The sequence below is a fragment of the Mirounga angustirostris genome, unplaced genomic scaffold (assembly GCF_029215605.1).
Source record: "Mirounga angustirostris isolate CCGP_5_RB_7025 unplaced genomic scaffold, mMirAng1.0.hap1 SCAF_12, whole genome shotgun sequence".
NCBI classification, from domain to species: domain Eukaryota; kingdom Metazoa; phylum Chordata; class Mammalia; order Carnivora; family Phocidae; genus Mirounga; species Mirounga angustirostris.
In genome coordinates this window covers 32,542,329-32,569,766 of record NW_026991720.1, presented here as the reverse complement: position 1 = coordinate 32,569,766, position 27,438 = coordinate 32,542,329, and the positions used below count along the sequence as shown (strand labels likewise).

Sequence of the window (27,438 nt, the reverse complement as noted above, 5' to 3'; positions counted from 1 at the left end):
CTCTAGAGTAATTCCAGACCGAGTTTTTGTAGTAGTGGTAAGATTATGAAACAAAGTAGCAAAGAAGAAATTTAACATAGCTGTGACCTAATTTGAGGTAAAACTTGGATGTGTTCATATTCGACCTCTAGTTGCTTATTTCTTTAAAAAAATTATTCCGGTTTTGCACCAGTTTGAAGGATATAGCTAATGAAGACATTTCTTACATAGTTTTGTGTCACATATTTTTTCTCATTCAGAATATTTTACATTTGTTAAAGTTACTTAGACCCTCATTTCTAAGTTTCAGGGATAGTTAAAGAAACTGAGTACAGACCACATGTATGACACTAATATTAGCAGTGACTTTTTTAAAAGTTCAGTTTTCTGTTACAAGCTGTAAAAACATTTCAAAATGTTTGCGGCACCCCCTGCTGGCTATATTGTGGCACTTCCTAAATGAATATTGCATCTTTAGATACTGCTCAAAAATATTTTAGGTATATACACCATCTGTCTTGCAGTCATTTTTATTTAGAAATAATTTCTCTGTACCTCTGAAACAAATAATGCAATATATGTTAAGAAAAAAAAAAAAGAAGAAGAAGAAGAAGGTAGCGGGAGGGGAAGAATGAAGCGGGGGAAATCGGAGGGGTAGACGAACCATGAGAGACAATAGACTCTGAAAAACAAACTGAGGGTTCTAGAGGGGAGGGGGGTGGGAGGATGGGTTAGCCTGGTGGTGGGTATTGAGGAGGGCACGTTCTGCATGGAGCACTGGGTGTTGTGCACAAACAATGAATCATGGAACACTTCATCTAAAACTAATGATGTAATGTATGGGGATTAACATAAGAATAAAATTAAAAAAAAAAGAAATAATTTCATTTGTATCCAACATATAATAGAGTTGAAATTTTAGTTGAAGGTGTTTTGCTTTATAGTTTGTCATTTGTTATTTAAACAGTGCTTGTCCTTCGAGGCAAATAGAATAATGTATTCACTGGAGACAAATTATTTGCCATAACCTTTTTACTAATATTTCAGATGAAATTCAGTGGGGCAGAGGCATCTCCCCAAATGCTTCCATTTTCTTGCAAATAATGCCACCACGAGCATTCTTTGTACATAAATATGTGTGCATGTTTGTTATATGCTAAATTCTAACCTTGCAATATCCATAACGCTTTAAGAAGAGCACTTTGGATCTTAAAAGACATCCTCTGAGGAGATGGTGGGAATGATGGTTGTTTGGCTCACTGGTGTGATTCAAGCCCTGAGCTCTGATCGAGTTCATTAGTGACCCCTCTAAGGGCCTTTACATCTGGAAAAAGAGTAATTATTTGAGAAAAGCATAATTTTCTATTTAGTACCATATGAAGTGACAGCCATTGAATTTCAGTTTCTCAGGAACAAAATTCAAAGATGCTGAACTGAGCAAAGATCATTTCCTAAATGTCGAGTTAAGCTAAGTGTCAGAAAATTTAGCGCCATTATTTATAAACATTGAGCAAATTTTAGGCGGGCTCCAGTCCTAATTTAAAGATAAATTTACCTTCTTTAAATGAAAACATGTCTTCCTGTTATATGTATACCCTTCATTCACTATTTTAACAAGAATGTATTGAGATTACACACAGTGTTTCTACAGTGTTTTCTGTTCTTCATTTTCATGCTGTATTGTAATAGTGCTTTGCTTGTTTGTTTTCCCCATTGAGTGCTGAGTGCTCATTGGATGGATGGATGGTTGGATGGATGGATGGGTGGATGGGTGGAAGGATGGATGTTGCATATAATAGGACTGAGAATCTTAATGAATCACTCATGGCCTTTAATGTTCTTTTGATTTCTGCAATAATTGTTCACTTTTGTATATATATGTCTTTGGGTGTGTTTTTTGGTGGACTACACACACACAGATATTTTAAGTACTGTTAACTGATTTTATTTTCTAATAAAACATTATTCATTCAAAGAAATGTATTCTGAATCAGTAGAAAGTCTTAATCATAGGCTGTTTAAAAAGAATTATAGCTTATTAGTCACACACTTATAAGACAGTCTTAAAAATTAATGATTGACTTTTCTAAGTCCTGTGGTTCTAAATTTCTGCAGTCTTTGTATAAGAAAGATGTATAATCTATTATACATATACATTATACATCTACAACAATCTATTATACATCTATTATACATGCTAGAATTGTAATATTAGTATAATGGTTAATACATGTATCTATATAAGCAAATAGTGTTAATGCTTATATTTTCATAGCATTTCTCCCTAAAATACCTTTATTAATTTTCTAATTACTACTTTATGGCAATGTAAAAAGCAATCTGGTGAATTATCACAAGATCAGTATTAACAAAGATCCTAAATAAAAATCTCGGGCACTTGCATATTATACTCTAGAGCTTAAGTTAGGCTTATTTAGGAGTTATTTTAAGATATATTTTAGAGTAATAGAAAGTAGTTTTACTTCTTCCTATACCTTCTACCTGTAATTTTAGAAGTAAATTCATAGAATTTGTTTAGACCTCTTGATGACTATTGAAGTTATGAATTAGCTGATTTTAGCTTATACCTTAATTTAGCAAATGAGGAAGCTTAAGACCAGAAAGATTAGTAGGAGAAACTTTCCAAAGTCCTGGTGCCTGAGCTATGTTTCCTGATTTAGCCACTCAGAGTTTTTCCATATTGCTTCCCATGTAGAGGATAGAGAATAAAATTATCTTATCAAATGGCCAGGAAGGGTGGTTTGCTGAATTAATTAGCTTGTAATGTCTCTGGACTATGTGTAACATTTTCATATTTCTCTTTGTTGCAGAATGCAAAGTATGGCGAAATCCACTAAATTTATTTAGGGGTGCTGAATATAATCGGTAAGCGTTTTGACAGGTTGGGAAACAAATGGATCTAGTTCAGAGAGTAGACAGCAGCAAATGCTTTTGCTGGTTCATTTAGGGGTCATTGTAACAGTCTGGGTAGTGCTTCTATTTTTTGATACAATCCTCAAATGTTTTGATTTTTCTGTTTTATAAATATTTTTGGGATTGGAATTGGGATAACATATAAAGATGTGTAGTTTTTAGAAATTTTCTATTGCAGTTATTCATTTCATTATGCATTATACAGTCAAAATATTTTGAAGTTTACCTAGAACATGGTTATGAAGATGTCACAGGAGTTATGTTGGCATTTAATTTTGCAGAGTAATTAGGCATATCAGAATTTTCATGGCTTTTGGAAAATGTCCATGATATAATTAGGGAAAGTTTTCATTAGCTAGTGCTAGTAAAATTTTTAGACAAAAATATAGAGGAAGATGTTTACTTCTTTCCTGCTGATATACTTCCTAAAGGGAGAACAGGATGATTAAAAAATTTTTTTTCATTCATTGGCAAAGCTGTTTTAATATTCCAGTTAATGTTTTTCTAGTTCAACTCCTATGCAGCTTAATATTTTGTAGGTCTTGCTTTCTTCTCTCAAAGTGTCTGACCATCTATTTCCCCTTTACCAGGTATACTTGGGTGACAGGACGAGAGCCTTTGACTTACTATGACATGAATCTCTCTGCCCAAGACCACCAGACATTCTTTACTTGTGACTCAGACCACCTGCGTCCTGCAGATGCAAGTATGGACAATCTTTTATTATTTATTTTTATTTTTTAAAGAGTTTATTTATTTATTTGACAGAGAGAGAAACACAGCAAGAGAGGGAACACAAGCAGGGGGAGTAGGAGAGGGAGAAGCAGGCCTCCGGCCGAGCAGGGAACCCGATGCAGGGCTCGATCCCAGGACCCTGGGATCATGACCTGGGCCAAAGGCAGACGCTTAATGACTGAGCCACCCAGGCGCCCCTGGACAATCTTTTAGGTAGTTGCTGAGTGGAATGGCTTTTTGGTTTAAGTACTTAAGGTTACCACTTTTAGAATATCTGCTCTACAAAAACCCCAATATATAAAATATTAAATTGAAGATTGACTAGTGGAACCCAGAATTCTGATACTTAAGTAGAGGATTTATCACAATGAAGTATCAATGTAGAAACAAGTCTTCTTGTTATAACTTAAAACATCCTTTAAAAAAATATACTGACATTGGATTTACATATTTTAAGGAAATATAAATCTTATATAAGGCTAATTAAATCCTTGGTTGAGGTAGGATGAAGGGTCATGTCTCTTTGATGATATTATAATTAGAAATTGGGATTCAGTGAATCCAAATGATAAATGAATATATTGTAGTGATTTGTATGCCTATTTACAGGTTCACTATCACTGAATGGGGGGATGGCTTTAGCTATTAGAATCCATATTTGTTTTCCATCCTAGTAAAGGCTTTGTTTGGCATGCATTTCACATTGTTTGAGGTCCAAATAATTCCACTGATATTGTTTATATTACCAAACTTAAATAGGTGAAAAAAATCTTTAAAAAGGGGAATACGTACATGCACCTAAGAAACTAACTTAGAATATACGTATTTATAAAACAAATATGGAGATGGTTGCTCTTTTTTAAAAGGTACTCCTTGCCATGGTGGAACATAAATATTCCAGGCATTGAGCTTTCTACAATATATATAAAAACTGCTCTGGTATATAAAAACTGTGTTTGCAGCAAACTTTGGGAACAGATAGACATGTTAAGTAAAAGACTAAAGCACTTTTTTTTTTTCTGATCCAACTCCTAATTCTTCAAATGGTTTTAAAATGTCCTAATACCCAGAGCCTGTAGAGTTCGAGAAAATGATCAATAGAAATTATGTTGTGTCTAAGTAGAAGGAAGAGATTAGTAGTAATCTCATCTCAAAAGGGGTAAAATAATATATGTTTCTTAACAACAAATGACACTAATGAGCAAAAGAAATATTAAATCTCTTTTAGAATGTCTTATCCTTTCTTAAGAAACCTTAGTATGGTGAGCATAGCATAACATGTAGACTTGGAGAATCACCATGTTATACACTTGAAACTCCTGTAACATTGTATATCAACTAATACTTCAGTAAAAAAAAAAAAAGAAATCTTGATCAAGATTAAGTCTCTAAAATTATAGACCACATCTATAAGATTTAGATCTGTAATTTTATGAGCTCAAGAAAGGTTTTATATCATCTACTGAAGGACAGTGGAATAGCAAATTAGAATATTTGTGTGACTTTGGAGATTTGGGCTGACTTTTTTGGTAAGTGAAATACTGTCTTGTATTCAAGCTGAAAGCTATTAATTTAACTATTGTCCCATGTTGAGTCTTCCAAATTATGTATATTGATGGACTTGCTTTTTTCTCTTTTTCTAAAATAGTAATGCAGAAAGCCTGGAGAGAAAGAAACCCCCAAGCTAGAATTTCTGCAGCTCATGAAGCCTTAGAGATAAACGAGTAAGTGGGGGAAAATCTTGCTTTTAAAAAGGAAATCTCATCCTTTGATAAATGTATTCAGTTGCCACTAATAGAATACTTAAGTTAAATTATGCATTTGAACTTGAGGATTGTTTTGGGAGTTACTAATTTGTCAAAAAATTTTTTTGTGAAGGACATCCATGTGATGGTGGTTTTAGTCATCTTAGAGAGCAATTCAGTGGTTTTGCTATGACCCTAAATTAAATAGCTTCCAAGGGCTATTCCAAGGCCTCCAAGCCCTTTAAGGACTACCTGTGGGATATTGTAAGGGCTTAAAATAAATACAGTTCTTTATGTATCTAAAACATTGACAGGGAGATTTTTTTCAGATGTAGAATGCTCGTCTGTGCCATCACATTTTTTAGGTAGAGCTTCTGCTAGTGGGGAAAAGAGAACAAAAACATAAGGTGAAAAAAATTGCACTTTAAAAGTATTTCAAGATCAAGACAAAGATAAGACGAAATGCTGTTGTTAGTGTTGTCAAACATGCTGTGGGTTACCAAGGAAGGCTGGGAAATATCTTCTGGAGATCTCAGAAAATGGGAAAGAGTCTTAAAATTGGAGTCATAAAATCTCAGGGTTGGCAGAGGCCTTAAAGGTCATTTAGCTCAACCACCCATCTGGTGTTTGAATCACCTCGACACTCTCCCTGCCAAGTGGTCATTGTTAAACTATTTTATGATTTTTTTGAAGAAGGTTACAGAATCTTCATCAGAGGTCTTAGGAAAAAAGATTTACTTGAGAGTTGGAAATCCTGCCATTGTAACCTGTTGATCTATTTGGTTTCTGATTCTGTCATACAACATATTTATTTTCTAGTTTCTTGTCATCTACAAATTTGATATGCCTGCCTTCTGTGTGTCATCCATGTTTCTGATAAAAATGTCAGGATCAGGGACAGAACTCTGTGACATGACATATACAGACTATCCTCCAGGTTCATGTCTTCATGACTCATCATCCTTTGGTATTGTTCAACCAATTACTAAGCCACCCAAGTTACACTGTGACTCAGCTCATATTTCTGCATTTTGATCTTAAGAATGCCAGTTGTAGCTATGGATCTTTACTGTGTAGTAAATTCTTTAAAGTAAATTAAGCTAGCACAACCTGATTTATTTAGTCTTAGTGAATTAAAGCTAGCTTCTAGTGTTCACTACTTTCTTTTAAAAGTGCTTGGAGACCATCCCTTTAATAATCCATTAGAATATCTTTACAAGTCATTGTTCTGTAGTTTGGGAAGTCTGCCTTCTTCCCTTTTTGAACATTTTTACTGCATTTGTCATCTCATCTTCTAGCACCTGTCCATTCTTTGTGATTCCTTAACTATCCACAGAGAGCACTTCCCTTCCTATGGGGTCTGTTGGCTTCCTGGGATTTGCCCATCCCAGTACAGTAATTCATTTAGAATAGTTCAGTTATTTGCTATCTTACATCTTTTTACCCATGTTAGAGTTTAATTTCTTCTCCCTTTTTCAGCCCGACAATCATGCTCCTTGATAGAGAAACCAGGAAAAAAATAGGAGTTACAGAGTTTTGCTTTCTCTTTATTATCTGCTGCTACTAACTACAAACTTGTCTTGTTTTCATGTGGTTGTTGTGTTGTTTGTCTTTTTTGCTTATTTATTTTTGTGATGGTTATAGAGAAATGGGGGTGGTAATAGGGCTTTAAAAGTAATTTAAAAACAGGGAATAGATGGTTGTCTTTAGCATTTTGTTGTGTCTTTATTTTGCTTTGTAAGCTTAAGCTAATTCGGAATTTTAGCTCTCCTGACATTATTCCTATTAGCTCATTCCACTCTCTTGTAGTCCTTCATTACATGCCCTCTTTCCATCTTTTTTTACATGTCCTTTAAGAATCTGACCTTGTGAGAGATCTCTGTGCAGCCATATTGGTTACTTAATTGTCACCGCTCTTTTCTTCCTGAGAGGCTCATTTGTGACTATGGTCATAGTTGGACATTTGGAAGCTGCCCGACCCTCTTAAACCATTTTTTTCCTTCAGAGTCTCATGCCATTGAATCATACCTCTTTTCTTTGAAGTTTTGAAGTCCACATTACCCTCTCTGATTATCCTGAATCCAAAATGACATAGTAACTCTCTCTGAATGTTCCTATCAATTTTCATTTCACCAACTATTTTTTTCTTCTTGGTCAGAATTAGGTCCAGAGTTGAAGTTCCCCTAATTGCTTCCTCTACCATCTGGGAGATAAAATTGTTACCAAAGTAAGTCAAGAACCTGTCGGGTGCCCTACTTCTAACCAAATGAGACTTCTTCTAGCAGATATCTGGATGGTTGACACCCCCATCACCATACTTTCTTGCTTCTGTCTGTGTATTGTGTTGTGACAAGGATGCATCATCTATATCTTCCATCGAGCTGAGCCGTCGTTCTGTACTCCCCAACCATTAGCACTTCTATTGCTCTTTCTCCTTCACTCACAAGCTCTTAGCATGTTTCTACCCCAGACTCATGACTTTCCACATAGATACATGTTTTCTTGGCTAGTAGTGCTACTCTGCCTCTCCTCCTAAGAATACTATTTGAAATATAAAGAAAGAAAGCACGTAACTTGCCCCCACCTGTCTTGAATTCCCAGCCCAGCACCTATAATCTTATAACTAATTCCTCTGATACTATATCCACCACTCAGTATTATAATCTCAGTTTTCACTTCATTACCCTTGACCCATATTTATATGTCAGCATCTGAAGCCTTAAGTAGCGCTTCCTGATGCCTGTCCCAGTTATTTTCTCTAGTGAATCGCTGGGCAGTTTCAGCATCATTATTGTTCTTTCTAAGTCCTATATCTGCTGCCCTCCATAGTTAATTGGTTTTACAGCATTTTTCTGGGCATTTTTTCCCCCTGCTGCCCCACATTGTGTTTAAAGCCCCATTGATCAGTCCTGCATGAAATTAGAGGGACTGACCAAAGAATTGACAAGACTCCTCTTCAAGGCTAAGATTAACTAGTCACCCCAAACCTCCCATTGGCTATAAGTTCAGCCTCATTTTCCTAGCTGGGCTGTTGCAGTTTATGAATGGTAAAAGTAACATTTGGTTTCACTTTCTGTTTATTTTCTCTCTTGTGGTCTGATGGAGGTTCTGACAAGTAGGGCAATGACCACAAGAGAGGCAGTGGGGAAGAAGGAAAGCAGAGGGATCTAGGCAGATTGGGACCTGTATGGTCGACTCCGGCCTCACTGTTTCCTATCACATTCCCTTTCTTTGGCAGTCGGGTTGTTCTGGTATGATGGGGAAGGTTGGAATTTCCAAGAGTTCCCCTTGTTTGTTAGTTAACTGCTTATCCTTTCCAGCTTCCTAGCTTAGAGGTTGTTGAAAGGATTAAATGAGACGATATATGTTAAGTGCCTGGTACAGTGCTTACTATATACTGAGCAACAGGTGGTGGTAGCTATTACTGTTAAAGGTGTGAGATTGAACTCTTGTTCGCTGCTGAGGCTGAATCAGATTTTGAGCTCTTCAGAAATAACACTACCTGTAGGTTCTTCTAGTGTTCTTCTCTGACCCAGAAAATCAGTGCTGACTGTAATGAAATGTCGAAGCGCTGTTTTTTTTAATGAGTAATTGATCCGATTTAATGAACTTCTGATTCTGAAGAAATCCTTAGATTCCAGAGAATCCATGTTTAGTGAATAGAAGGAAACTTGTCTGTAGGATCTCTAACTTGGAGAGCTGGAAGGAGATCTTTCCCAACAGCTCTTGTCATTGCCATTGTCGGTTAACACTGATCGAGTATGTACCCCATGCCGGCTACTGTACTGAGCACTTCACATGCATCACCTTACTTAACCTTCGCAACAACACTGTGAACAAATCGATTTCATGATGTGCTCCATCAGGGAGGCAGAGTAATAACTTGCCCAAAGTGACACACTAATAAGGGGCAGAGTCCATTTGTGAGCCCCATGTTCCTAACACTACACATCCTACCTTTCAAGCTAAAATATAAGCATTTCTTTTGTGTCATTATTTTGTGTCAACAACTACAAACCAGGGGTGCATGAACCAGTTGGCCACTCTGCATGTTTCGGCATAACTCCTTGCCCTTCTGCATGCACTCCTCCAGCTGTGACAATGTCCTTGGATTTGTAATTGTGGCTATTATCTGAATGGACAGGTGTGCGACTGCTTATATTCTCTTGGCTGAAGAGGAAGCAACAACAATTGCGGAAGCAGAAAAGCTGTTCAAGCAGGCCCTGAAGGCTGGAGACGGCTGTTACCGGCGTTCTCAGCAGCTACAGCATCATGGATCCCAGTATGAAGCCCAACATAGTAAGGTTTTCTCTAGGCTGAACGTGTTGGGGGTCAGAACTGTAGCATGATTAATCAGAACAAATGTTCAGGCCAGTTCAAAATATGATTCTCAGAGATGAAAATAAAGACTAGTTTTTGCCTTTCTATTATTTTTTTCCCTTCCCATAAGAGTACAGTATATAATTAACTATAGCTTCATTACTGTTCACATTCATTTTCAGATTCTTTCCTGATCTTTAGATCCTTAACTCTAGAAATAAATGGTAATAACCTTTAATGGTAACCTTTTTTTCTCCTCAGAATTCTTATATGTTTCTGTTTATTAGTTGTTTCTCTGCCCCATAACCTAAGGCCTATTTGGGAAACAGGACTTAAATTTATGTTAATGTAATCAGAGGTTTTCTTTTACAAGTCTTCTACAGCATGGGTTGAAATAGGACAACTAAGAATATCACAGTTATTGGTGATTATCTCAGTATTTAGCGCATTGGTATCGGCTTCCAGAGATAAAAAGCCATGAGTTCGTAATTATTTATCTTTTTTATATTAAAAATAGTGGCTGCTTTTATTTAAGATAACTCTTTAAAATGAGGCCTTTCACTTTAGTACACTAAACAGAGGGTCAGTGATATTTTGGGGAAATGGTATAAAAACAAGACAAAAAAATTGTTTCTGGAATTCCTGGAGCTGCTGACTTGTCAGTTTTTTGGTTGTTTAAGTAGAAATTTAATAATCCTTTCATCGTCCATTCAGACTTTAGGTTGTTTCCTTAAAGTGGAATTTCTCACCTCATTTTCCCTTCCCGCATCTTGGAGAGTAGGATTGCATCTCCTTCATATTGAGATTATAAAATTAAATTTTAGTGTTAAACTTGGATTTGGTGCAGAGAATGAGTGCATTAGTCCTTATAACTAAGGTACAGCAAGATCTTTGATCTTTGTGTGTATACATGAGTATGTCCACACAACACAATAATACATGAGTTTTTATTTGCATTCTGCAGTATGTATGTTAATCAAGTCTCGAATCGCATATCTATTGCTTTTTAAAAAAATTATAACAATGAATTTTGAAGGCATTTGTATAGTAAGGTCTATTTGGTGAGCTAAATGAGAAATAACACATAAAATTACATTACCTATAATATAACTTAAGAAATTTTCTTTATTTCTTTTCTTCTGTAAATTAAATCCTTTCAACCTGTTGCCTAAATCTATCCAAAAAATATAATCACATCTTTAAAATAATTTGTAGGCACTTGGCAGATTTTCAGCACACATCTTGTTCTCATTGTTTAAAACTTGAAATGTTAGGACTTTGGTCTTAACATCTTTTAATAGCTGCATATTATACATGTACTTAATCTATAACAGGTGTGTCATATTTTTCTAAAACATGGTAATTTTATTGAGGATTAAATGCATGCATGTTCTCACTGGTCTAGAAACATATCCAAAATGACATATAATTAAATAAAAGATTAAGATGAGAAGTTGTTAATGTACTTTTTAAGAGCCGTTTTAGTGACTATTATTATAACTAGTTAGCTTGTCAGTGCTTTCTCTAACACTAGGGTAGTTTTCATTTTGTTGCGTACTCTATTGTCATATCTGGAATGTGTTATATTGCCATCTAAAATAGACTGCTTTGGGGACCTGGAGATGATTATGATGTCACTAGTTTTAGGGAAAGAATAATATAAAACAGAAGTTCAAGATGAGGCTTCTCCAGACTTAATGTCAAGAAGGAAAAAAAATAGTTCATCAGGATGCAACCTGAGATTCACCTCTTTGCATCTCTACCAAAAGCATGCAGACTTGAAGAATATGGAATTCTTGCTTGTAAACCACATTCAATGTGGGTATGTTCATTTTCCCAGCACTTTGTGGCAGATGATTTTATTTATCAAATAACTCAACATTCTAACTCAAAAGCATGGATTAGGTAATCAGTCACATGATTTGACCTTTGGAAATCTAAGTATTTTGACTACACTGTATGCATTTTACTATTAGCAAAGTTGTCAGTGCGCCTGGCAGTAAGAAAAAGCCAAAGGAGCGCTCTGTTCTCTCTGAGGTTTTCCTTTAAGGGCATGGCAAATGGGCCTCTGTATTTTTTTCTTGCTGCTCAGCTGAAAGCTTTTGTATTTTTAAATTTTGGTATTTTATATTTCCTTCTTCAGGACGAGATACTAATGTCTTGGTCTACATCAAAAGAAGGCTAGCAATGTGTGCCAGAAGACTCGGGAGGACCAGGGAAGCAGTGAAAATGATGAGAGATGTGAGTTTGAATTTGTGTTTGGGAACAGGAGCAATGTACCTGACTTCGAGAAGGAGGAGCCAACTGCATGGCCATAGCAGAGAGCGCCGGTGATGGTGCGGTGGTCCCATGGGTGCTGGAGCCGGCCAGTCTGGGCTTCAGCTCTAGCTCCCAGTGTGCTGGATGAGTGATCTTGGGCAAGTGACTCAACGGCTCTGGGCCTGCTTCCTCATCTATAAAATGGGAATAGATAACAAGAACTTTAACAATATTAATAACAAAAGCAATAACTGCTTAGGATTGTTGTGAAGATTAAATGAGCTAATACATGGAAAGCTGTCCATAGAGCGGCTGGCATATTAAGGAAATTCCAATACATGACCTTATTATTAAACCTCTGGAGCTGTAGCCAGAAGCCAAGAATGAGATCAGCCATTTTAGCTGACTTTTTTTGTGCATATTGGTGTTAGGAAGATTTGAATAAACTGGGTCTAATTGCTACTCTCAAATGTAATAATAGTATGATCTAATCTGATTGAAGTCATTTCAAGCATTTTCCTAGATTCTTGAATCAGGATATTTTATTAGTAGTAGTCAACACAAGAAGAGAGGAAATAGGTAAGAGTTTTAAAAGGAAAGAGAACCAAGGGAGATGATTATTCAGTAATCAAAACAGTAGTTTTAGGGGAAACCAGTAGAGGAACTTTTACTTCCACATTTTTTAAAATAAGAAATACTTTTTCATAAAGAAACTGACACCAGTAGAAATTGTATTTATAAACCATTTTCTTTTTAAAAACAATTTCAAAAGACTTTTGCCAATATTTCAGGCCTCTGCTGTCTTCCTGAAGTCAGGAGACAACAGGTAACCACCCCTTATAAAAATGAAAGAACCAAGGGTCAAGATAAGAGTGGTGTCTTGCCCAATTCTCAGCTTTTGGGTTTGAGAGCAGGACTGTGTAAACCTAGTGAGCCTTTTGTTGGTTTATCTTTGGAAGGGCAGTTATTCATACGAATCCCCAGTTACGCTGGCATGGGGGGGAGTTGCAGCTGCACTTCAGGCCCACCCCTAGTTATTTCTGTAAGTTGCAGCATAATGGGGAGGTCTGAGTGAGATCTGCGCCTGGGTTAGGCTCCTCCATTAAGCAGCAGGATAGCCCCCAGACCTGACGAGAGGAATGAGAGGAGGGGGATTCCAAGGTAATTCTGTTTGACTACAGGTGATAGATGCTCAATGGGCAAAGCTACTGCAAAGGGGATGTCCCAAGAGTAAATTCTTCTGGTTGAGGGAAGAATTGAAAGAATGCTTGTTTTACAGTATAAGTGCTAATTTTTATAAAAGGAGAGTTCTGTAGAGACATGAACTTGCTCTCAAAGCTTTTTAAGTTGCGGAAATTCCATCTTTTGATCTAGTGAAGAAACTCTACCAGTCAGTCCCTTTGTCTCTAAAGGAGCTGAGAATTTTATGAAGGATGGGGGTATTTATCTTTTTTTTTTTTTAAAGATTTATTTATTTATTTATTCATGTGTGTGAGAGAGAGAGAGAGAGAGAGAGAGAGAGAGAAAGGCAGAGGGAGAAGCAGGCTCCCTGCTCAGCAGGGAGCCCGACGCGGGACTCGATCCCAGGACCCCGGGATCATGACCTGAGCCGAAGGCAGACGCTTAACCATCTGAGCCACCCAGGCGTCCTGGGGGTATTTATCTTAAACTGGCCCAGCCACATTCAGCCTTTAACAAGGTGTTTTAAATTTATCGCTTCTTCTTAACCTTAGTTAGCCTGGGACAGGCATGCATGGAGGAGCAAATTTTGGTGATTTTCTTTATTATGTGCTTAAGCAACTTCACAGGAGAAACAAACTGGAGTGATTTCAATTCCAGTTTTTTTTCCTGTCAGTTTCATTCTGATGATCATCAATTTTGGTACCATTTCATATGATTAAGACCAGTGCAGCTATGCTGTGGTTCGACTTTTATTTAACATTATTTTATATTTACAATTCCATTTATTGTCTTAGTCCAAATTTAGATCTTGGGGGGAAATCTGGGATGCAGTGGAATAAATGCTGGGCAGAGAGTAAGAAAACCTAGATGTGAATCTCAGCTTTGCTCTTCACTAGCTCTGTGACCCAGGGCAACTTTCCTCCTTTATGGGCTTTTCATTTGTGTTCTGTAAATTGTGGTTAGTGCTTCTTACCTAAAAGGGTAATTGATGGAGCAGTGGAGAGAATGAAATAAAATAATATGAACACACTTGGCATATGGTAGACATGCTTACGTTTTCCCCCCTATTTTCTCTCCATTATGTAAGCATGATGTAATTTGCTTGCCCATTCCCCTGATGGGCATTTTGGAATATTTCTGATTTTTTTCTTCTTGAATGAATCAGTAAGTCAAGCAATCTCTCTTTCTCTCTCTATATGTATATATACATACACATACACAGATTTATATATGTGTGTATCTGTATGTATATATGTGTTTCTTGGTTATTTTCCTTAAAAAAATCAGTTATGTTATTGGAATACCAATACATGTTGCCTTTTTACTGGGTTTATAGATATGAGCCCTACTCTTGTAACAGTCCTGGGAGAGATACTGTTGGACATTGTGGAGATGTGTTTTGAAGAGAAATATTTATAGTGCTCTTTTCTTTACAAACTCCTGGCACCCAAATGGAGGAGCGGAGGTTGAGGATCCCTATGTCTGTTGAAGCTGCAGCTGGTCTCAGCCTTGTGGGAGACAATTGATGGTCAGGCCCGACTCCTCTCAGGTCAGGGGTCATCCATACATGGGAACTTCAGTGGGGGTTTACTCCTTTAATAACAGGCACATAAACCATTTTGCTGCAAAGGTTCCTATCAGAGGAACCTTTATCAGAAAACAGCACACTGGATTCCAGGCAGCCTGCTGATAAGCCACGGAGGCAGAAGGATCTAATTTCTCATTAAGACACAGCAATCCTACCCCATATGCATTGGTTGAAACTTCCCTAGAGCAGATTTTAAGGTGGAACTAGAAATGGTAGAGTCGGAATGCCTTCCGTGTAGAGTAGACTCTTCAGAACAATTCTCTGGAATCCCCTTAAGGAAGGGAGAACTGTTAATTGGTGAGATAGCCTGAAAGAGAATGAATGGGAATTCTGGGAAGTCCAACTGTAGATGATTATTGATCTAATAAAATATTGATACTGTAAGTAAATATTGATGAGGTAAGAACACGTAAGCTCCTTAATGTCAAGATTCATGGCTTCTAATTTTAAAAGCAACACATTAATATAAAAAAATAAAAGCAACACATTAATTATTTTGAATTCCCAAGATGTTTTCTCAAAAAACTCACTTTAATAAGCTTCCTTTTGCAGTCAAGAATATGGAGCACTTTATTGGAAGAATGTTTTGGCAGTGGGTAGAACTAAGAGAGCATGCTGGCTTTTGAATTTTACTATATGGTATTATTTATTATTCAAAATGAAAAGAGTTGCATTTTCTGCTTTCTTAAGTTGAAAGAAAAGTTTTTTTGCTTATTCTCATTTTAATCTTGCCTCTTTAACATTTGATATAGGACACAATTTTTTCTTTCTTTTTAACTTTTACTATTTTACTAACCTCAGCTTTTTTTGTTTGTTTTTTCCCCTAGTTTTCCTGGTCCCTATTGAGTAGATTTGGAATGGAATTCATAAGGCTCACTGTTTGGTCTGGCCCCTTAGCCATACCCTGTCAGAACTGGTGTAGAGAAACTGGTATGGGTGGGATTGCTTGCCCATATGAAAGAACCTAAGAGCTCCTCTTGTCCCAGGTCATTTGGTCTGGAGTAGGGCTCCTCAGTCTCCATTTTATTGACATTTTAGGCCATATAAGTTTTTGTTGTGGGTGTCCTTTGCATTGTAGGGTATTTAGCAGCATCCCTGACCTCTACCCACTAGATACCAGTAGCAGCCTGCCCCCTTGTTGCTCTCCAGTGTGACAACTAAAAATATCTCTAGCTATCTCCTGGGGGTGGGGGGCAAAATCATTCCCCATTAAGAACCACTGATTTGGAGAATCCTAAAGTGAGTGGATCTGTTTTGGGGCAGACATTCAGTTTTTATTCAGTCTTATTTGTTGGTAGTCTGATCTTCTACTATGAACACAGTGTTCTAAAGCATCTCTAGAATTGATCAGTTCCTGGGACCAGGCTGGTTTGGGAGCTGTTTGTCTTGGATGGGATTCCCTGAAGAGATACCCTGGGGGCATGAAGAGTAAATGAACTTGCAGATTTTGGTAGGGTCGTGGTTGGAGCAATGAGAGAAAAAGGAGAATGTGAAGGCCTGATGTGGGGTAGTGGTCTTTCTTGTTCCTTGTGCATACTTTCCGAGCACTATTTGCCACTTTTCCCTAAAATCTACAGCTCTTTTGAAAGTTGACCATATGCTCTCAGACTTTATCATCTGTTTCCCCTCTCTTTTGTAGTTTTCTGCAGACCTCTGTGTCATTCTTCCTCATTCTTCTTTCACTCTTTCTCTCTCCAGCACTACCTCTTTCAATATCCTGGCCTCTCATTTGACACAGGTCATCACAACCTTCTTGAAACATTTTATTTACTTGATTTTAGGAGATCATGCTCTCTTAGTTCTCCTAAAATGTCACAGTCCATAAGACAGCACCACCAACTAGGTGGCTCAAACAACAGAAATATATTCTCTCACAATCATGATATCAGAAGTCTGAAATTGAGGTGTGGGCAGGGCCATACTCTCTTTGAAGGTTCTAGGAAAGTGTCCTTTCTTGCTGGCCATCCTTGGCATTCCTTGACTTATAGGCATATCACTCCAATCTCTGCCTCATGTGGCATTCTTTCTTCTTGTTTATCTGTGTCTTTGTGGTCAAATTTCCATCTTCTCATAAGGACATCAATCATGTTGGATTTAAAATTGGGTATATGACCTCATCCTAATTTGATACATCCACAGAGACCCTATTTCCAAATAAAGTCACATTCACAGAAACCAGGGGTTAGGACTTCAGAATTTCTTTTTGGAGGACATAGTTCAATCCACAATACCAGGTCATATATAAAAGCAAAATGTAGGTGTTCTGTATATACTTCCATTCTCCCTAAAAATGGGGTAGACATGGAGAAATGTGGATATCAAAGAAAAAAATCCACCCACCTAAAATTTGAGCTTGAAACAAACCTGTGACTTGTTTATTACCATGTGTATACATTCCCTAGGGAAGTGGTAACATTTATTTTTAAATTAATGTAAATTAAAATGAGTTCCATTTAGAAAATTATTGTAGATGTTCATTATGTATCTCTTTTAGGTCATTAGAGGTATCCTATGGTGTGAGCAATTGACCTTTGAGGATTAATTTAACAGCACTAATAGTAAGAGGATGCCCTTGAGATGATTTGTGAAGAGTAGCACCTCTGTTGAAAGCATACTTTAGAAAATATACACCTCTGGGACTAATCAAAGCCTTTGGAGCAGTAAGGACTGTTGATTTGCATTTTTGCCTACTTACGTCCATGAAGAAAAACCTTCATGAAATCAATAATTTGTAAAAGAGAACTAGTATGCCATTTCCAAGTTGTTTTAAAATTTCATTTTAGGGAATATTCTGCAACATAAATTCTATTTTTTTAAAGATTTTTTTTAATTTTAATTTTTTAATTTTATTGTTATTATTTTTTAAATTTGACAGAGTGAGAAAGAGTACAAGCAGGGGGAGCAGCAGGCAGAGGGAGAGGGAGAAGCAGGCTCCCTGCTCAGCAGGGAGTCCGATGTGGGGCTCGATCCCAGGACCCAGGGATCATGACCTGAGCTGAAGGCAGATGCTTAACCATCTGAGCCACCAAGGCGCCCCCAGAAATTCCATTTTTATTGCATTGGTAAAAAAAATCTTTCTAGGAGGAAAAATTTAAATGAATATTTGGGAGTTAATTTATATTCCCTTTTATCATTTTCCTCATTCTTAAATTAGAGTTTTGCTCCTTTTTTTTTTTGTCTTTCTATTCTGCAAGACGCATTATTTCCCTCTTATCAATATCCCTTTTTTTTCCTTAAAATTGTCATGAATTATTATGGATAACTTGGCTGATGAATAAATTTAGAAGTTGTTCAGTTGATTGTTGAAAGAAGTAACATTATGTGGGGGAGGGAGCATGGGAAGAGTAGTATTTTAACACCTTCAGGCAACCAAGTATCACTTGAGCACAGTTGCTTTCACGCTCTTACCAGATGGATCGCTGGACTAAAGACTAAGTATACAGTGAAATATGTTCATTCCTAGTAAGTGTTCCTGTGGTGATTATTGGCATGTTTCTAAATTCTGTCTTTGCTATACTTACAAATAAAGAAAAAGTGGATCTTAGAAGCAAATGCTGTCAATAATAACTTACTGATCTTCCAAATTAAACTTTATATGAACCCCTTTTATCATGATTTGTTTTTCTGGATTTGCCTGAAATGTTGTTTAAGTTGACTTATTTAGTAAATTATTGGCAATTAGTGATTTACATAGAAAGGAGAAGTATTTAATTAATAAGAGCAAAAAATGGATTTGTTAATTATTGATTTACCTACTTGCATCAGTAAGGACGAACCATGGTTTTATCAGCACTGGACTCTGTATTCACTATAGAAACAGCAGGTGGTAAATAGTCCCTGATGCAGATGAGGATTTTGTCTAGAAATAGTGTTATTTTATTAACTATTAGCTATTATCATTTACACAAAAGTCTTATTTGGGACATAATAAATACATGACTGGTACGTTAACTGTCACTATCAGGATTTTTCAAATGCTGGGCCCACATTTTTCAGTGTGGTGAATAGTATTCACTGCTGAGTAAAGCCTTCTATATATATGGCTGGCCCATGAACAGTTCTAGACATGTCGGTGCCTGTCATCTGATTTCACTTCCCTCCTCCCAGTTCCTCTTCTTGATCTCCTTTCCCAGTCATTGATCTGCTTCTGCTTTACAACAATGTCTCTAAACAGTTCTTTCCTTGGATTCATGCTCTGTTGCATTTCACCTTCCTAGGACTCAGTCCTGGTTCTGTTCAGTGGCTCCATTCATGCCCACTGTTTCCCTGGTTCCACATCTTCTCTCTCTCTTTTTACCCTACAGCCTTGATTTTAGTCTTGCTATACCCAGACTGTACTAAACCATTCATCCTTTCATTCATTCAGTGAAAATGTATTGAACCTCCATTTCATGTCAGGTATCAGTGAAAAAACAAAGACCCTGACCTTATGCAGTTTACATTCTAGCAGGGAGAAGAGACAAAAAAACAATGAACACAGTAAGTGTGTATTTTTTTAATATATTAAAAATTGATAAATGCTGGTGGAAAACAAAGTAGAGCAGGATAAGGAAGATTAGGAAAGCTAGTCGGCAGAGAATGAGGAGGCCATGGAAGTCACAGGTTTAATAGGATGATCTGGTATGTGTCATTTTACACACCCGATCATCCTATTTAAAAAGATGACATTTTACCAAAGACTGAAGGAGGTGCAGAATTTAGTCATGTGATGTATGCTCAAATGCTGTGAGGCAGGAGTATGCAAAAGAGTCCTGGGTGTATAGAACAGAGTAGTCCCAGGGAAGTGGGGTGGGTTACAGATCATGTAGGGTTTGGGGAGTGTAGTAGGCTTTTACTCTGGCTGAAATGGGGAGCTTTGCAAGGTTTTGAGCAGAGGTACGACAAGGCCATTTTTAATTTTTATAGGCTGCTGTGTGGCAAGGGAGAAACAGGGAGGTCCATCAGAAGGCTCTTGTATTAATCTTGGTGAGAGACAGTCGTAATTCAGGCCAGAGCAGTAGCAGAGCAGGTGGTGAGATGTGGTCAGATTCTAGATATATTTTGAATGTAGGGCCAGTAGTATTTGCTAATCAATTAATATGTGCTGTGAGAAAAAGTCAAGGATGGTCCTAAGGATTTTTTCTTGGAAGGTGAAGAGTTTTATCAATTACGATGTGGAAGTCCACAGATAGAACAGTGTTTGAGGGAGTGGGGAGGAAGCTTAGGAAGGTTAGTTTTTAACATGTTATATTTGAGAGAACACATACTCATTTTTATCTTAAATAATCACTTCTTGATCTTTTTGTGGACCATAGCAAATTTTTGCTTTGTTGAGGTGAGGAAACCATTAAAAAGACAAAGTAATGGGACATCTGGGTTTGATGGAATCCCTTCTAAAATGTAGTTGGTGAGGAACTCCCGTTATAGTACCATTCATTTTTAAAATGCCAGCAAGATAAAACTTAATTAATTGCAGAGAAACCATGACCATAGCAGTCTTGTAAAGTATATAGTGCAGTGTGGCATGTGTATGTTTAATTTACATGTCTGTAGATTTCTGTTTCTTACCGTTTTCACTGAATACTGTTTTTCAGGTTTATCCATTTTTGCTCTATGTACCTCTTGTATATAATTTATAGTTTCTAACTGCTGCATCATATTCTATATTATGCTCTTAATCTATTTTACTTAACTTTTCCCCTAGTGAAGGACCCCCGGGTTGCCTCCAACCTTCCATTGTCCTAGCAGTACTGCAGTGAACATCCATATAGACATGTGGGAAGCTTTTCCTAGGGTGTATACCCAAGAGTGGGATTGCTGGATATTATGGCATATGCATGTTTGATACTGATATGCCCTGCCATTGCGTTCTCCAGAGTGGCTGCCTATGACTATTTAACTTCTCATCAGTAATACACGACTGTGCCCTTATATCTCAACACTAGGCTGTTTTAAGCACTATATATGTTATGTATATTTCAAATTTGTTTATTTATTCATATTTTTAAAAGATTTTATTTATTTATTTATTTATTTATTTATTTATTTGACAGAGTGTGAGAGAGAGCAAGAGAGCACAAGCAGGGGGATCTGCAGAGGGAGAGGGAGAAGCAGATTCCCTGATGAGCAGGGAGTCGATGTGGGGCTCGGTCCCAGGACCCTGGGATTATGACCCGAGCTGAAGGCAGGCACATCACTGACTGAGCCACGAAGGCGTCCCAGTTACAAATCTTATAATCAAGTTTTCTATGACTTTTTGATGGACCATTTGGATCTGTAAACTTTTTGCCAAATACTGTCTTTATTAATTGTAGAGTTTTGTACCTTTGGTTGATATGTTTTTCCCATTTGTGTTTATTGCCATTATTATTTTGTTTAGAGTCATTTTTGCTGTTTTTCATGTTTTGTATCTGTCATACTTTCCCTCTTCCTTTCTTCTCTTCCACTGAATGGATCTGCTGGTTAAGCATTTAAAAATTTTATTTCATTCTTTTTGTTACTTACTAAGATCCATACTTATATTTATGTTTCTTGATCAATTATTTAGCTTACCAATATTTGTTATCTTCTCCCTAATGACACACTTAGCCTATGATTGTCCCCTCTCTAGACTCACACAGCAACCAGGGAAATTTATAAGCAGCTCTTCCGTCTGTGAGATGTACAGGAAGGAGCGATATCTGAGTGTTGGTTTGGCTGGGCTGCCTGACCAGGAGCCAGTGCAGCTGTTGACTTCTAGGGTGAACAGAGAGACGATCACTAGAAACACATACTGGCTGACCTGGCCCAGCAGGAGCAGAAACCATAGAGGCAGCAAAGCCAACAATGCATGTGATGACCACAGAGGCCAATGAAATGGGTCTCCTGGGTTTCCCTTTTTAATAATCGATGCAAAAGTATTAAATATATCTCCTTCCTGGACAGTTGTCTGTCCTACTTCTTAGGAGCATATACTGTGACAGCCTTCTCCCTCTCCATGGGCCAGGGGACACTACCTCTGTGACTCAAGAGTCCACTGGTGCACAGTGGTACTTTCTGAGACCTGAGTCTCATTGAGCCCTCTAAATATAAGCTTAGTCTCCAGTAGGACACCTTGCTAATACTCTCCCACCAGTAAAATTTTTACTGATTAAGTAGAGTAAAAAAAGTTCCCAAATGCCCTAGACTCCTCTCTTTGCTTCACCTTTCACATTCAGGTAATATGTACAGCTCTTGTAGGCTTTTCTGCCAAAATGTGTGCACAGTTGTACAAGTTCACTGCTTTGATCCTCATTCAGGTCACTGTTATCTTTCATCTGAACTGTGCAGTTTGTCTTCAGGGTCCCTTCTGCTGTTGCCCTTGTAGGGTCCCTTCTCAGAAAGTAGTGAGACATGTTTTAAACTCAGATCAGAACTTGTCACTTTCCTACTTAGAAGCCTGCAGTGATTTACTATTGCATTTAGAATGAAATGCAAACTCTTTACAAGGCCTGTAAGGTCCTATATAATCTGCTCCCTGCTTACTCTTCCAAACTCAGCTTATGCTACTGTTTTCCCTCACTCACTAGGCTGTAGCCACATTGGGTTCTTTTTGAGTACACCAAATTTGTTTGTTCTTTCCTTAGGGGCTTTGCACAGACACTTCTCTTTGCCTGGAATACGCTGCTCCAGATCCTCACTGGGCTGTGTCCTACTTGTCATTTAAGTTCAGCTAGAATATCACCTTAGTAGAGCTTTCAGTGATATCCAGCTGGAAGAAGCACTGTACATCTTGCCTCTCTCTCTTTCTCTTTGTCACACACACATACGCACACACATAGATACTCATACACACTATCTTTCTCAATCATATCACTCACTTATTTTTTATTGCCCTTCCACTTTTGAAATCTCATTTATTTATTTGTTTACCTGTTTATGTCTACATTGCCTACCTCCACCAGAAAGTAAACTCCACAAGGGCAGGAACTTTATTTTGTTCCCTGGTACATGATAGATTCTCATTTAATTTTGTTGAATGAGTAGATGGATGGATAGATGCCTGGGTGGGGGATAGACAGGAGTACTTCCTACCCCATATGCCACCAAATGCAAAAGAAGACTTGACTGAGAATCCACAACCCCATTAAAAGCTCTTTTCCATCCTGAACAAATCTTAAGTTTCTTTAGCAAATGCTTGTCTGATTATAGATTAGGCAGGATTTCATTTCTGTTGATCTCTCCAGTAGCTATGAGAAGATCCTCTCAGCCCAGCTGTTCTATGGCTAGGTGTTCAGTTATGTGTGGTTACTGCCCGAGAACCCACTCTTGTTCGCTCTCTCTGCCAACTCCAAATGTGGAGCCTTCTTTCTCTGCTGTGGTTTAATCAAGTCTCATTTGTAGTTTGTCTTAAGGAAATGTGTTAAAATTCCTCCCTCAGTGGCTCTGCCAGCCATTCCTCCTATCCCTTTTCTTATTTTCATCACAAGTATAGATGTGTCTCCTTTTGTACCACTTCCCTATCATTTTAATAGGTTTGTGGGAGGGAGACGAGATAGACCTATTTGTTCAGTTTTTCATCTCAGTTTGTAAGTACTTTGCCTGAGTTTTTTTTTTACCACAGTGATGTGGGATGCATAAAGACTTCTTGTGTAGACTTGGAGTTGATGTGTTAATACATAACTCTGTCTGGTATTCTCATACATCCCTGATTTCAAAAAGGGAAATTTATTTAGACCTTTCTCTAAAGAGTAAGAGTTCATTTTATGCTATTGCATCTGAGCCTATGTCCCTTTCACAAACATAGAAATGTTACTCTTGTCTGGTGTAATTTCTTTTTTCTACCTTACCCTCTATTCTTCAGTAATAGAAACACTCACATCCAAATGCTCTCTGGGTTTAATTTAATGGGTTTTGGTAGAACAACCTCAGTGGATTGTAGGTCCAATTTTAGAGATTTAAGAGGTAGAGTTGAAAGAAGTTGGAGATTTATTGGATAAATTTCTTCTGTTTTTGTTTTTACTTTCAGGGTGTTGGTTGTAGTGTGAGGGAGAGAGCATGAGCGTGCAGGAAAAATCATGGATGACTGGAATTTCTAGCTTGGGAAACTGGAGAGGCAATGGTACCATCATGGGGATTGAGATTGTAGTATAAGTACCTGGTTTGGGGGAGGTGGGGAGGACAGGAGGAATTTGGATATTCTACTTTTGCAGTACCTGCAGATCATCAAAATAGAATTATCTAGTAGGTGGTGGGATATACAGACCTTCAGCTCAGGAGAGAGACCTGGGCTGGAGGAAGTTCCAGGAATGATCAGCATGGAAGGTGATTAAAATCTTGAATGAAGATGAGGTCATCTAGGGAGAAGTGAATAAAGCTTAAAGGAAAAAAAAAGGATTGAAGTGCAGAATAGGTTGATCAAAGGAGACTTGAAAAGAAATGACCAGTGAAGTAGAAAATCTAGGAGAACATTCTATTATGAAAACCATAAAGAAAGGAAAATGAATATGAGATCAGAACAATTCTTAGCATAGTACTTGTCACACATTACATATTCAGTGAATATTTATCATGGAGAAAATATTTGTTACATTTTGCTCCAAAGAGGTGGTTGGTAATTTGGCTAAAGCAAGATCAGTTGGATGTAAGAGCTATAAAATAGATTGCGTTGCATTGTCTCCTGATTATGAGGTAATGTGTCTGCTGGAAATGACTCTTTCAATAGGCATATATATAAAAGGAAAAGAAAGAGGTGATTATAACTGGAAAGGAACATGTAAGCAGTAGAAGACCCGAGCACGTTCAGATGTTGATGGAAAAAGACTGAGAAGAAAGGGAGAAGTTGAACATATATATAAGGTAGAGGGCATCATTGATAGAGTGAAGTCCCAGGAGTGCAGAGTGTTGAATTCCAGAGCACAGGAGGGAAAGAAGGTTCTAAAGGAGGGGTTCCATGCGTGGCTGGCAGGGATACATAGATCTGGATGCAGATGGGGGTTGTAGTAGAGAGATAGGGCTGAAGAGTAGAAGGGGGTCCTTCCTGTTGACTGGTTTTCTTGATTGAATTAGATGACAAGATGTTCTGGTCAGAGTTAACTGGGAGGAGTGTGAAGGGAGTTATGGAATGCGGGAGAGAAGTCACCAGGGAAATTTACTAGGTTTACTAGGCACTTTCAGCCCAGCAGATGTTGGAGATCATTATATTTTAGTTCTTCCAAACCTTACAGTTGTGTTCTTCAGCCTGAATATTGGGGCAGAAGTGGTAGACATCTGGTTTGACCCAAGGTCAGGTGTTGCTGGGTGAGTGAAGTGGACAGATAAGGAAGTCGGGAACTTGAAGGATTGTCAACGAAGTGGTAAGATGATGAGCCATGGGCTCTAGGTAGGAGAGAGGAGGGTGGGAGGGATGGAAGGTAACAAGGGAAGATGGATTCAGTGTTTCTAAAAACAAGGGTGTCCTGAGGGCCTGCAAGGTGGTAATCCCAGTTCTAGACACTCAGTACATAGTGGAGAACAAGACAGCCAACCATTACAGCTGCCATGGAACAATTATTACTGGAGGGGGGACGTGGGTGATAAGACAATCACAGACTGTGGTGAGCGCTATGATAAAAAAAAAAAAAAGGCTGATATGATAGAGGGTAACCAGGAGGGGCTGCAGAGGAGCATGTCACAGAAGAAGAGCTCATTCAGAGACCCTGAGACTGGAAGGAATTTGACAAGAATGAAAAGGAGTCCTGGGTGAGTGAAGGGAAGGTTGGAATGAGATGAACTGGAAAAGGCAGGCAGGAACTTTGTCACTTCTTTCCTGCAGGGCTTTGCCGGAAATAGTAAGGAGTTCTGATTTACTGTTAAGTACAGTAGGAACCCATTGACATATGTAAAACAGGAGGGGTATAATCTCACTGATGTTTTTATAAGATTACTGGGTACATTGTTGAGAATGGAGGGTGAGGATGGGAACAGGGAGTCCAGGTAAGCAGTTATAATAGCAGTCTAGGCAAGACCTGATGAGGGGTTTAGAATTAGGAGTAGCCATGGAGAAATGAATGATTTTGAGATATATTTGGACACAGAATCCATAGGGTATTACTAATGCAAATTTTATTGGCTCTACCTTTAAAATATATTTAGAATCCTACCATTTCCTACTGTGTCCACAACCATCCCTTTGGTCTAAACCATCATTATCTCACACTTGGATTATAATAGCCTTCCAACTGGCTTCCTAATTTCACTCTTGTCCCCTTGCATCTACTTTCCACAGAGCAGCTAGAATGAGCCATTTAAAACATAAGTTAGATCATATCATTCTTTGGTGTCATACCTTCCATTCCTCTCTTATCTCAGAATTTAAACTCTAAAAGTAGCCTACAAGGCCCTCCATATGAGCCCTCATTTCTGCTCTGGGGTCACTGTGCTCCAGCCACACTGGCCTTCTTCTTTTTTTTTTTTTTTAAAGATTTTATTTATTTATTTGACGGAGAGAGACACAGCGAGAGCAGGAACACAAGCGGGGGGAGTGGGAGAAGGAGAAGCAGGCTTCCCGCGGAGCAGGGAGCCCGATGCGGGGCTCGATCCCAGGACCCTGGGATCATGACCTGAGCCGAAGGCAGACGCTTAACGACTGAGCCACCCAGGCGCCCCCACACTGGCCTTCTTGCTGTTTGTTGAACATGCCCGACTGACTCACTCTCGCCTCAGCATCTTCACACTTGCTGGAATCTTCCCCAGGAATGCTCCTTTTCCAGACACACGTATGACTAGCTCCCTTGCCTGCTGCATTTTCTTATTAAATGGCACCTTCGCACTCCCACCTTTCCTGTCCTGCCTTCACTGATTACTTTTAAAATTGCTTCTTCCTGCCATGCCCTTCCCTACCTTATTTATTCTCCTTAGAACTTACCACCACCTGACAGCCTCTCTATATATTTATTTGCTTATTTTCTGTCTCCACTAGAATGTCACTTTCAGGAAAGCAAGAATTTCTTTTTTTAAAGATTTTATTTATTCATTTGAGACTCAGAGATACAGAGAGAGAGAGAGCATGAGCAGGGGGGAGGGAGAGGAAGAAGCAGGCTCCCCGCGGAGCTAGGAGCCAGACATGGGGCTCGATCCCAGGACCCTGGGATCATGACCTGAGCCAAAGGGAGACGCTTAACCATCTGAACCACCCAGGTGCCCCAGGAAAGCAAGAATTTTTTAAAAAAAATTATTTAAATTCAATTTAGTTAACATATACTGTATTATTAGTTTCAGGGGTAGAATTTAGTGATTCATCATTTGCATATAACACCCAGTGCTCATTATATCAAGTGCCTCCTTAATGCCCATCACCCAGTTACCCCATCTTCCCACCCATCTCCCCTCTAGCAAGCCTCAGTTTGTTTCCTAGAGTGCACCATCTCTAATGGTTAGGAAAGCAAGACTTTTTATATCTGTTTACTGATGTATTCCAGTAGAACAGTGCCTGTCACATAATAGCTTCTCAATAACTAATTGAAAAAGGAATTGCTGAATATATTGGGTATGGAAAGAAAGAGATTGTATACTCAATAGGATATGGTATGAGTCCATGGATTTTTAGCCAGAGCAGCTTGGTGATGGTTGGAAAGGGAGATGACTAGGAGAGAAACAGATTTTAGAGGTATGCAGGGATTCTGTTTTGGCATGTTAAGTTTGAGGTGCCTATTTTACCTCCAGGTGAAAATATCAGGAAGACAATTGGATATGTGTCTAGAGCTCAAGGACGAGGAGTTT

The 27,438-nt window shown here is 38.2% G+C and overlaps 1 protein-coding gene across 19 annotated transcripts in view; it reads left to right on the top strand.

Moving 5' to 3' along the window:
• The window catches only part of ST7 (suppression of tumorigenicity 7), a 237,249-nt gene that overhangs the window by 138,072 nt on the left and 71,739 nt on the right, over nucleotides 1–27,438 (top strand). For 16 of the 19 annotated variants that reach the window (XR_010406410.1, XR_010406411.1, XR_010406409.1 and 13 more), the window contains exons 4-9: nucleotides 2,811–2,865; nucleotides 3,504–3,619; nucleotides 5,297–5,372; nucleotides 7,552–7,620; nucleotides 9,538–9,692; nucleotides 11,857–11,954. Coding sequence is in view for 16 of the 19 variants with exons in the window: in XM_064575026.1 (XP_064431096.1) it covers nucleotides 2,811–2,865; nucleotides 3,504–3,619; nucleotides 5,297–5,372; nucleotides 7,552–7,620; nucleotides 9,538–9,692; nucleotides 11,857–11,954 (569 nt within the window). In the remaining 3 variants the exon portion in view is untranslated. The remainder of the gene's footprint in view (nucleotides 1–2,810; nucleotides 2,866–3,503; nucleotides 3,620–5,296; nucleotides 5,373–7,551; nucleotides 7,621–9,537; nucleotides 9,693–11,856; nucleotides 11,955–27,438) is intronic. The other 3 variants (XM_045864359.3, XM_045864362.3, XM_045864358.3) reach the window with 1 other exon arrangement.